Source organism: Epinephelus fuscoguttatus, linkage group LG8, assembly GCF_011397635.1.
Source record: "Epinephelus fuscoguttatus linkage group LG8, E.fuscoguttatus.final_Chr_v1".
NCBI classification, from domain to species: Eukaryota; Metazoa; Chordata; class Actinopteri; order Perciformes; family Serranidae; genus Epinephelus; species Epinephelus fuscoguttatus.
The window spans coordinates 27,451,395-27,464,483 of record NC_064759.1 but is presented as its reverse complement, the minus strand read 5'-3'; the positions used below and the strand labels follow the sequence as shown (position 1 = coordinate 27,464,483).

The following is a 13,089-nucleotide window of genomic DNA, read 5'->3' as shown; positions in this document are numbered from 1 at the left end:
CAACACAGGCCTTAATACCCCTCCCTCATTCATTTCTCTGTCCCTTTCTCTTCCCCTCCTCACACACACACTCCCTCCCACCACCCCTCCATTCACATGTCAGTCACATAGCATGCTGTTAAAAAGAGGTCGCTGCAAACCCTCGGTTTCCTCCGGCCCACTGCTGTGTGTGCGTGCGCGTGCTTGTGTGTGGATACGAGTGTGAGTGTGTGAACCTGTCTGTATTGATGTGTGTGAATAACACACAGGCTGATGCCTTTGGCCCAACAAATGGAAGCAATCAACAAGCCATTACAGCACACACTGTGTCACTTTGAGAAACACGGAGTGTGTGAGAGAGAGAGAGGGAGTGAAAGAGCAAATATTTTCTTGAGATTTTATTGTGAAAGGAGGAAAAAAATAATTCAACCATGCAAGCCAACTGAGCCATTTAGATTTCTTGAAAAAACCCTCTTTTTTTCCCCAGCCCATCTCTATTTCTCAATTCAAGTCAGTTTTAGTAAGTGAACTTAAAACTTTTCTTAGGCTGGCACAGAAGATATTCAACAACAGTATCCTTTCTCTTTTTCCATTTTGGCGACACAACCTTGGTCCTATGAAAGGCAGAGAAAAAGATTCACTTGAGTGCTCTATGATGTTTTCAGCAGCAACCTCCATTAATGTGACTAGGTTAAATGGCTGTTTTCATGTCCATGTAAAGTAACAATCTACTTTCCACAGTTGTACAACACACAGAGACACACACTATTTAGAGATTAAAGAATGAACCACCACATAACATCATTTATGTAGAAGATGGAAGAGCCTTTAGTTTGGGCAGGAGTGTCTACCTCTGACCAGAAAAGCAACTGCACTCAGGTGCTTTTGTTTTCTTAAGGTTCAGCATTTTTTTGTTTCGTAATTGCATCACAAATAGTGCCTCATTCATTTAGAGAACTCGGCACGTTTTCAGAAAGTGTTGGCTGCACATTTTCCTTTCTATAGGTGCAGAGAGGGATTTAATGCTTTAAAATGAACATCCAGCATTTTAAACTTATCATGGTCCACACTTCAGCCACTTCCACAATAGACGGTTGAGTGGATTTCGCAGTGTTGTGACATATACAGAGGTGGTTAAGCATATCATTTGCAAACAGTTTTTTAAAAGCCCTAAGCATTGTGGTGCTGCTAAATGTGTGCTGGGTTCTACACCAGCCTTCATGTACACTACAAAGTAGCAGTAGGAGTCAGATTATTTTGGTCGTGGCTGCGCATTATATAAGCCCTTGACATATACGGCTGATATCTGTAACTGTGCTGACTGTCTGCAGACAGAATCTGGAAGAAGTAAAGCTGAGGAGAAAGTTTCAAGATGGGTGAGATCAAAAAACCCTTCTTTAACACATGTGAAATAGGAATAAAAACACAGAAACATAAAACAACGTATCAGCTCAGTAAAAGGATGTGACAGGTTGCCATGCTTGGCAGAGTTATATGCTGTTTTATGTGTACTGTATGTCTCCAGAACGAATACAATGTAGCTATGTTGTGGTGTCGCATAAATTAGGAAATAAAGAGCCGGGGAATATTTCAAAGGCAAATGTTTGTTTGGCACCAAATGGACTAAGTAATTATGGAGGCTCACATGTGTGTTTGTACTTTTTGTGGGGCCATTCATGTGTGTGTGTTGTGCAAGTCCCTGTTGTGTAACCTTGACAGATTGAGAGCATGTATGCATGGCTATAGTGCTCTGCTGTACAGTAGCAGAAGAAAACCATGTCTTTGGCAAGCAGCATGGGAATGTGGGAGGAATATCAGTGTTCACACACACACACACATGCACATGCACACGCACACGCACATGCAGAGGTCTCATTCCATTTGTTCCATTTGTGTTGCCTTTGATCAAACAGGAGGTGCAATATTACTCTGCACACTATGATATTATACATATCTTAGCCTACCCAAAGGCACGGAGGAATTTCTCCGTTATAAGACCTGTTTCTGTCTTCTGTCAACTCTGTCACAGAGAGATCTTTTCAATATTCATTGGACACTCATCAGGCCCCAGTGCTGCTTTTAATTAAAAAACTGGTTAAAAAATGCCCAGAGATCCCACAAAAGTGAACAATCAGTCTGATTCTAACAGACAAATAGTATAAAATGAGATACAACACATATATCATTACACAACAGCTCATGTTTAGAGCTTAAGAGTCAAAACAGATGGCCGTTATTTCCCATGTGCTGGCAAAAAAAATCCCCATTGCTCCAGAATGCTGGTTTGTTTTGGAATTGAGCAAGCAGGTTTCAAATTTTTGAGCAATCCTCATCTGCTCTGCCTCCAGTTTAGTTTTTATTTTTAAGATTTTATTTAGACTTCCAAATATATGCATCACATATACTACCAAAATCAACAAAATAAAACTAACAACCCTAACAACAAAGCAAAACAAGGCAAGACAACAAACCAAAACATACAATGATAACACCCATTAAAACTGATATTTTTTTGCTCCATTTTAAAAAACAGTTCTGTCACATGACCTTCATTTTATGAAATATCTCTGTCCATACTCGAAAACCATACTCAAGTCTTCATCAGTCTCATCTCGTCACAGAGGTAGCAAAGTGTACAGGCTGACATAACCTTTTTCAAAACACCTACTGGAAATCTCATCACCATGGATTCCCATTTGATATAAGGATGAAGGAGCTGACTACACACGAGTGATTCTCTGGATTTACAGAAGTTTTCCTTCCATTCCTCATCAACAACTCTGGAAAGTGTCCAATCATCTGCTGATTCGTCCGGGTCTGATCCAAAACCTTTGTTTTTGGTGGACTTTAAACCACGAATGCTGAAATGCTTGGAGCAAAAACACTGGGTGTCACTGTGAAGTGGTGCAGCAATGTAAACGTTAGCAAACCAGTGGTCCACCATTGTTGTTGTTGTTGTTGTTGTTCCTAGCACATGCTTACTACACAAAGCAACAATGGGCATGCACTAATTGAGGAGATGATGTTATCATTGCCAAAATGCTACATTTTCCATGCCCATACATATACACTGTAACCAGAGTTTTGGAAGATCTGCTCCTAGAAGGGGATCTAAAAAAATCTGTTTTAGTGACCAAAACTCAGTTTAGGCCAAAACTTTTGGGAAAACATCCAGTTAGAAAAATATCTGTCTGCGTGTAGACAGGGCCTTAAATTAAGTTTGCATGTCTATCGAGTACACCCATTATTTATGCATCAGTGATTGAAACTTGGACAGGGTTTGACCTCAATGTGATTTTTTCCTCCTTTTTTTCACTTGGCCAGTTGGGCAAGTATAGGTCAGAATTCTGTTTGCCCAAAGTCATCTTTCATGAACCCCTTTTTAAATGTATCAATGGTTTTCAAGTAACAGAAACTAGTTTATTGTCAAGTTAATTCATAAAGTAGCCTGGAAATCCAGACTCAAATCTAGAAAGATTTTGAGTCTGGCCCTCACGATACACTCTTCCTACCCAAGGGGTGGCACTAACTGAGGCATATTAAATGCCACTGCAGGCAATTGGATAGCACGATGGCAAATCACAGCAAAAAACAAGGTGACGTATTCATTGCACATTTGTTTGACGACCAGTGGGGCTAACTGATATATTATTCTTTTGCCGTATCCCGTCGGCAAAATGGCAAAAACGTCCTTCCTGGAAGTGAAAGCTTCTAGGGCAGTCTTCTGTTCCTCTCTCAAGAAAAAAGGTAAGTGTAGTTGGCTTAGTGTTTCTTCTAGTGTTGCACGGTATACCGGTACTAAAATAGTACCGCGGTACTAGAGTATTCCAAACAGTACTATACTGCATTTGGAAAATACCGGTACTTTGAAATTGATTCAATTCATTAATTTAGTTAATTTATTTTACTCATTTATGCACACAAAAACCTTTCTTGTTCCTATTGGAGCACAGATTGCGCAAGTGGTGTGTATGACAACACCTGTATCAACATTCGCAGCTGGCGCACGTGAAAAAAGGCAAGAGAAAGTCTGCCTCGCAAAGGGAGACAACACAAGACAACACAAACTTGGTGGAACATTTGAGTTACCAAACTGTGACATCCGTACCGAGGTACTTACCGAACCATGATTTTTTTGGTACCGTTACACCCCTACTATTTATTGTTCTAAAGGTTTGTATCCAAAAGGACTTTTCCTTAGCAAAAGTACCGAAGAGTATCGAAAAGTATCGAAATTCATATTGGTATTGGTACCAAAACAAAGATTTTGGTATCATGACAACACTAGTTTCTTCCAAAGCTAAATTGAATGGACGTGGTCCTTTGGCAGCCGCTCCTATGGCGCAGCCCCGTCTTCATCATGTTACGCCCGCCCAGAGCCCGGCTCTGTCAGATAGACTGATCTGATTGGTCCGATAGGAGATTCAACTGGCTCTGCTGGTCGGGGCCAGATCCCTGCGCAGAGCAAATTCAAATTTGCTCTGGGCAGGAGATTTGGATTTCCAGGTTATTCATAAAGTAGACCGGCCTTTGAAAATCAACCCGGTTTCATCTGCCTTGCTTTTAACTTGCAGCAAACTACACAAAACAAACTTGGAGCTTTGCCAAAATCCTCTAACACCACCCAGCTAAACTCCATAATGACTGAAATGCTCATTTGCACTTCAGCTTATAAACTTTGTATTTACCTGCTGCCATTTTATTGCGAGTGCAATCTTTGTACTGTGCATGTGCAAGTCTCAACAGAAATGAGAAGGAAGCAAGATGGCTCAATCCTTATCTACTTCCATCATCAGCTATGAAAAATGTGCTTAATTCTTTTTTACTACTCCTCAACTGAGCATCTTAGAAAAAAATGTGATTAAAGTTCACTTCAGTGGGTATGTAACCCATGAACACATCGACCCCACCATGTCATATCGGAATCTGAGTATGATGGCACTGATAGAGATACAGTAAAGTCATGTGGTGAGATAATGACAGGAAGAGAAATGCTCTCAAAAACACATCTCATTCAGCAACATTTTTTCCCAGAATGCATCCTAAATGAACAAGCAAACAAAACAACCACAATGATAACATTTCCATGTATTGCGGAGTCCATCATAATTACCAAATTAGAGATGGCACAGTAGTTGCAGTTATCAGCATAAAAATAATAGCACCATAATCAACTCATATTCATCTTTGTGCAGTAGTGACAAAAGAGCTCAGCTAACACTACTTAAGACTTTAAATACCTTTTATGCCTTACATTTACATAATTTAAGACATTTAAGAGCCACGCTGAACCTAGAGACAGACAGAGCCAAAGAATGGCTTTCACAGCATAGACAGAAAGAGACAGATGGGTGGAGAGACAAGTTAAGGGAGCGTGGCAAGAAAATAAATCACCATAACCAATATTTCTGTCTCCTTTCTCTCCCCCCCCCCCCGCACTCCCTGCTTCTCTTGCCCTAAATAGTCAGTTAATTAACAGAAGAGGAGGGAAAAAAAAGTGTGGCAAGCAAATGTCAAGTTCGACAAAGATGGAGGTTAGCTTCTCACAACAATGCAAAACAACAGCAGCTTAAAAAAACTCATTCTACAAAATAAAAGTAATTAAAATTGCCAAAAGGGAAAAAAGCTGAATACTAATTGTTCAGTTTAGCAACGTGTGGAAAATATGAAAAAAAGTGATCTGTTGGGGAGAGAAAGAGAATTGTTAGACTAATTAACATTTTTTTTCTTTTTCTTCAAATCATAAATAATTACGTCAACTTCTATGAGGCAAACTGGGATTTCAGAATAACTGAAGGGGGAAAGTTTATTGAGTATAATTAAGTGTTTTATTCTCTGCAAATGCGGTCTTTCTCTTGTTAGTCTTTCATTATCAGCCTTTCATTTAGCTACCTCCACCTCCCACTCTATTTCCAACTTTCAGTTTTCTCTCTCTCTCTCTCTCTCTCTGTGTGTCTTCTGTGGCTGGGCAGGTGCAACGGGCCATGTTGACAGCTTGTCCCTCCTCTCTTGCCGCAAGGAAAACTGTCACCCCTGTCATTCAGGCCTATGAACACAGCATGGAGAATGTATGTATGTGCCTGTGTGCACGTTCTCCGGAGACTACGACAGTGCGGGGTGAGGGGAGGGAGGGAAGGGGGGCTTTATTAGCTCTGCCAGAAACAGCTGAATGCATGGACACTCACACACACACACGCACACGTTAAGTTTGCAGAGAATGACTAAAGCGTGATGGGAGTTTCACAACCTCAACCTGGAAGGGCAAAACCCTGAGGGAGCAAAACTCTGGACCACATGACATGGTGATGCAGCAAAGGGAGAGTCTTTGTGTGTGTGGTGTGTTCAGACACTTTTTCCTCTCTACACACACATGCACACATTTGCACAGGGGAATAAAATGTGGTCACTCTGTACAAACAATAGCAAGACAAGCATGCCAGTGCTGTATATCATCCCTCTCATCAGATCTTATGGATGAATAAAAACAGAATAACTTGTACTGTGAATACAGAGAACAGGCACAGCAGAGGCCTGTAGGTGAGATACACAATGCTTTCTCTATCTTAAAATCTCCCAATTCGCTGACTTTGTCGTTAGGAGGTGGAGGGGAGACAGCTGCCACTGCAGACCACTGTTCAAGACCAACAAACAACGAAAGCGGGTGTTTTTTTAAGGGAGAAATTGGTGACATTTCCTGTGCCGATTGTGCCACCAACACCGGGTATTTTAAGCCAAAACATAATGTTTTCCTAATCATACACAAGTGTTTTTTTGCCTTAACATAACTTCACATTAACCACGACATTGTTGAAACCTACAGAAACATAAAGCCTCAACATATCAGCTACATTATAACGTACAAATCTAACGAATCATTAGACATCTGGTCCCTGATACTGGTTACCAATATAGTACATGCTTACAGTTTTCTACTGAGAAACTAGGAGTACAAAGCATGCGCCACAATGGTACAAAATTCAAATATCTAAGACTTAAACTATGTCTTGGGACCGAAAAAGGTTGCAGACCTGTACATGTCAAAAACATACCAGACTTGTTTTAACGGTGAGGCACCACCTCTCATGTGGGACGCAGGCAAAAAAAGGAAGAGAAAAAACAAGCAAGAACCTGTAATCCAAAACAAAACACAAGGCTCCAACATGGCTCAGTGGGTTACTCAGTCAAGGCCTTAGAGAGTCTGTGTGTGTAGTGTCTGAGAGTGTGTGTGTGTGTGTGTGTCCGGTGCAGGGCACTGGCCCTAGACAAAGTGCTCTGCCAGCTTTCTGCCCACTGGTCTTTTCATTGCTGATGGATGGGCCTTGTTCAGGACCATCTGGCTATAGGATATTTCACATTAATCATCACGCACGCATGCACACACACACACACACACACACACACACACACACACACACACAGACTTCTGTCTCTTAAATATATACAGACCAGATGAGTACAATTATCTTCATGTAAATGAACACACAAGGAAACATCTACCTCGGACATACTTATTGTTACAATGCCACTTAATATACAGACACAAAGTGAACGAAAAGAAGACGAAGGACAGAAAGGAAGAAAGAAAGAAAGAGAAAACAAAAAAAAATATGTAGCCCTTTTCATTGTGATTCAGAGCTCGCCACGGGAGATTAAGAAAAAAAGCCTGGTACAACAAAACAAAACAAAACAAAAAAAAAAAAAATTAGTTCATTTAAAAACATTGCTTCATTTGGTCGGTAGCCTGGAGCTATGGAACAATAAAACCTCACTAACCCCTACCCCCCACCCTGACTCAGTCTTTATTAATGACCTTTTCGTACCTATAGGAGGATGCATATTTACAATAATGACTTTAAAGACGCCAATTTCTCCCTTCCCTCTAAATCTGTGTGCTCTCTTTTCCTCCCTTTTTATCTCTCTCTCCTTCGCACACACACACACACACACACACACACACACACACACACACACACACACACACACACACACACACACACGGATGTGTTAGTAAACATATAATATCCTTATATAAACCTTAAGCTGAAAGGCCAGACACCCAAGGGAATTTGACGTAAAATAGGGACATTATCAGACTTCATTTATTTCTATCTAACGGCTATATGGGCTTAATACAAGCTGATTTGCCTCAGCATTTCCACAGTGTATGGACATGGGCAAGGACAGGCAGAAACGTGGCTGATCAGGGAGGAAGCATGCTTGACATTAGATTTATTATCATTAAATCATATCTCACGGCTATCTGGGTTTGTAATGCAAAGGGATTTATTTGCACATCGACACAATCTATGGAGAAAGGAATAAGACCTACAGGAACAGGGCTGTAAGTTGTGTGGCTTGGGAGATTTACAAGAAACTTGCTTGACATATTAAAAATATTTATGTATGAGGCCAATCAGATACCATGTAATAGGACGGGATTACTTTTGACACATTCTATCCACAGAATACAGTGAAATATGCAAGGTTATCAGTAAGGTAGCTGACATTTTGCTCTGCCGGGGATTAAACACATATGATGTTATGCAGCAGCAATAAACGCTGTGTATCAGAGCAGAGTAATCGTTTTTATCAGTGGCATTTTTTTATCCACTTAATTTGTAGTTTACATTTCAACATAGCTGTTAGCAATAACAGCATGAAAAACAAACACAAGGAAAGGCACTAGATACATATGGAGGAAATATCACTACAAATTAATGTAGAAATTTGAAAGAGAAAGATATATATTCACTGTTGATATGTACAGATTACTAATACTGTCTACAGAGAGACATCGTTTCACATGGTCTAGGGTTCTGACTGCAGCCATGTTTCATCTTTGGCCTTAACTTTGGAATAGACAGGAGCTTGGTCCCTGAGGATCTCGTGCTACACACTGGCTCAGAGTGAATCAAGATGTGTGAGAACTAGCAAGATGATACAGTGCCTCTAAATTGGTGCTTCACACAAAATCTGTCTTTTGAGAATGAAACAGTCTGCACCCTGTATACTCTGGACAAGTGGACAAGTGGATCTGGCTACAGGATTAATTAAAAAAACGGATCTGCTCTGTGTAACATGCTGGGAATTTTAGGTGGCTCTATGCAATTGCCTTTGAAGGGTTTTAAAGTGGTTTGTAATGTGCAACATTCAGGGACATACTTCAGCTAACTTCCTGGACTCTGCCTTGGGCCTTGTGGGACATGAACAATCGAATCCTTCATCGATCAGCGCTTGGTGCGTGGCAAAAGGGTGTAAGAGAACAAAATGTTCACATGTATTTGTGAGATGGAGAAGCTCAGCAAAGCAGGTTCAGCGCAGTTCATGTTCTCACAGTTTGTTTATCAATTCCTTCGGGAATCATTCTTGAGGAGAACGCATGTTCACAAATGCTAAGTGTCTGATTTAGATGCAAATGTGTTAATGTCTTATAAAGATATTCTCTCCTAACTTTGCTCAATACGGATTCTATTTGTGATCTTAGGCACTGCTATTATCACTGTGTGTGTGTGTGTGTGTGTGTGTGTGTGAGGCAAAGATCCATGCCTGCCACAATGAAAGCGTGATCCCTCTCATATCCTTTTAATTACTGCGTAACATATGACAACACACCACAGGCACAAACTCCTCTAGAGGTATAAACTCTGAAAAAGAACTTGGCCAAGCTAAAGCTTTGCTAAATGACAGTGGAACAACTGCAAGGATGGCTTCAATCACCAACATGCTCACAACATTCACTCTGCAGTACAGGTCACCACCTTCCTTGTACACTATCTAGCTTTATTTATCGTCAAGATCAGCAAGTAATTGCTACTGTTCACACCACTGCTTAGACGCTGGCCAAAAATATTCTCATTGCCCACTGTTACTTACATGACCACACCAAAAAAGACTAAGTGGGAAATATATTTTGCTGTGAGCAGCCTTACACCAGGACCCATGATAGTCTCATATGTCAAAATACAATTTTTCTTTTTCATGACGGTGGAAAAACGCGGTGACAGCTGTTGTCATGGGCCTGTCACTTTCAGAAGGACATCTTTGTATAAGAACTCAGCGCACACACACAGACACACACACTGCTGTCACAAGGGTCTCATCATCATAAGCATGCCTGAAGAGAGGCATGTTCAGTCTGCTGTCAGATGTTAACCTCGTAATGTATGAGCCCATACACACAAATATATACACATAGAGTTGAGGAGATTTATCTTCAACTTCAAAATTCATTCTCTCTCCCACACACACACACACACACACACGCTCACTCACAGTGTAATCAGGAGCAAACACTCGAGCTGTCCTCATTCACTAGATTGCTGACAAGAGGTGTCCATCTTGTGGAGACAACAAACTCATCACAGCTATAAAGACAATATGATGATGGTGACCTACAACTATTTGTGATGTCAAGTGAAGACTTCCGGTCTGTAGGTGAATGAGGCTCAATAGTAAGAGCTCTTCCCATTAAGAAATGGGCAGATGCATATAAAAAAGAAATAAAAGACCAAAAGTGAAACAGGCAGGTAGACAAATACAGAAACATAAACCAGGAATTAACACTGAGAGATGTCTTACCTCGTGGTCGTAGGGGTTGTAGGAGTGGAAGAGTTGTGACAGAACTTTAGTCCTCTGCTTCTTCTGTAGACAATAAAAAAAGACAAAAAATAAATTTAAAGTTTAAAAGCCACTCATTTAATGTATGTATAGTACAGCTAAAAAGACCAATACATGAAGCTGGGGCTATATTATCACTGAATTAAGATTCAATTGTTGATAGTAAAATATATTTACATTAAAACCAATTCATCAAAATAGGGAAAAAATGCCCCATTCATAGGTGATGTCCCCTCTACACAATCTACTCAACCTTTGCTCTTTGACATGACGAGGATGTAAATCACAAGTTTCATTACGATTCAATACAACATTGATTCACTGGACAACAATATGATTATGGCTGATATCACAAAGTCTGCCACAATACCATTTTCTTTTCTTTGTCTTCGCTGCTCAATATTGTTAGCCTGGTGCTACGCCAGGCTTTAGAAAGGACATGCATTTGGACAGAAATGCTGACACAGATGTGCCATGTGAATTTCAAAATCAAGGTGCTTCTTATGCCCAGTTCAGACCAAAGATTCGCGACAAGTCGAGTTAAAACGTGCAACTACTTGCAACGCACCATTCTGCAACGTTCTAAAACCCTGCCAGTTCACACCAATGCAACTAGATGAGACGATGTATCATCTCTATGCAACAACTCACTATACCTCCACTTTGGTTGCAGCTTTTCAGGCTTATTTTGTGGCTGAATATAATTTGTAGCTTCTTAAAATATGAATGAGGATAGTGATAGTGAGATACTGGCTACAGTTGCATTTGTAGTATTGATGAAACAGCGAAAAACATACAACGAACATCAGATGGACTGTATTCAAAGTAAATCCATATATATATATATATATATATATATATATATATATTTATATGTGTATATATGTATACATTCAGATGGCTGAATATGACAATTTCAATGTTTTTTATTTTGTTTGTATGACTGTTATTGATTTGTGAAGCCATAGGCTTCATTTAGGTATGGCGAGGTATGGCAGCTGCCATACCTTGGAATCGGGAGAAAAAAAAAGAGAGGGGTTCTGTTATGTGATATGTTAGATAGTCCAAGGCGCACTGGCTGGTTGTTTTCATTGTATTGCACTTAAGTCATGAGTGTTATTGAATCAGATTGTTCGCCACTTCACTCCTCCGCGAGTTATGAGTTATGTGAGTTATATGTGTGTTGTACAAGCATTTTGCTCTGCTGCTGTAGACAGCCTGTCTAAATGATGTCTTGAAACCTGTCTGATTGTATGTGGGGTTTTTTTCTTCATGTCGGCATGTTAAGCTTGTATTTTCGGTCTCTGGAGACGCCTATACAGTATTGTACCAAATTGGCCTTTGTTTTACTGTGTTTCATACACCGGACCCCTTGGTTATCTTCTAAAAATGAGCTTGTAATTAATTTATTTTCTTTATTTTCTGTGAAGTTAAACACATAACTAATGATAATTAAACGTCCGCTCTCTGTCCGTGGTGCTGAAATATGCGCCGAAATAGGTCTGATGTTTTCACTGCTCTCACCAAGTTGTGCATTACATGCAGACATGAGGTATTATGAATGTGAGAAACAGCTTCATGTCCTTTGAAACAGTTTTCAATAGCATAGTATGTACTTCTGACAGGTCAAAGACCAAAGTGAAGTTTTATATAAGTTCATATTTTTGAAACTCCATCATCAGTAGCTCTGTGACGTCATGTCATATTACCATACCTTAGCTTTAGCTGAAACGATGCCCCTGCGTGAAGCCCATTTTTACAACTAAATTGGACTTGAGTACTTGTTCATTAATATCCAAGATTGTGAAACGATAAAATGACAAATTAATCACTTGTCAGTAACACTGATACAGATTTAAATGCTTTATACTTCTTATTTTTCATTCAGTCCCTACAACCCTCATGATCTGAACATAAAATATTGTTGCCTAGCATTTCCTCATCCTCTTCTGCTTGTCTTGCAGATGGATAAAATGAAATATGGTAGAAATATGGACGCACAGTACAGTTTCACTCATGTTAACTTATTAGGTCACTTGAATAGACGGGAAAAAAATCACTACGAACAACGCCTACAGTAATTCATTAAATCCATAAAATATGGAATGAACAGAGGAGAAAAAATACATTTATTTGCCCACCAGCTGTGGCACAAATTTATCTCTCGTTTTCTCATTTTATTCCCGCTCAAAGTCTGGCCTTAACCTTGCATGTCCTTAATGTGTAATGAGATGCACAACCGTGAGACATGACTGTTTGATGTGTGGCAGTTGTTAATGCAATCAGTTACATGAGGCCGATGCAGTTACAAAGAGTGCTAATTAGCTCGCTGATTAGGCCGTGTCTAGCTAAGGGGGAAGGATATATGTATATGCTACTGTAGCTAAAGGGAGTATGCATTCATTGCCACGCTGTCTCCTCTTCCCTTCCTCCGCCTTTTCAGCGTATGTAAAGGTCTGGATTCAATGTCCTTAGGCCAGATCTGTACATATA

General features: G+C 40.1%; 1 protein-coding gene across 1 annotated transcript in view; it reads right to left on the bottom strand.

Moving 5' to 3' along the window:
* cdkal1 (CDK5 regulatory subunit associated protein 1-like 1) overlaps positions 1 to 13,089 on the bottom strand; it is a 287,467-nt gene that overhangs the window by 58,848 nt on the left and 215,530 nt on the right. Inside the window, exon 12 of the mRNA XM_049584408.1 lies at positions 10,558 to 10,620. Within this exon, the coding sequence (XP_049440365.1) occupies positions 10,558 to 10,620 (63 nt within the window). The remainder of the gene's footprint in view (positions 1 to 10,557; positions 10,621 to 13,089) is intronic.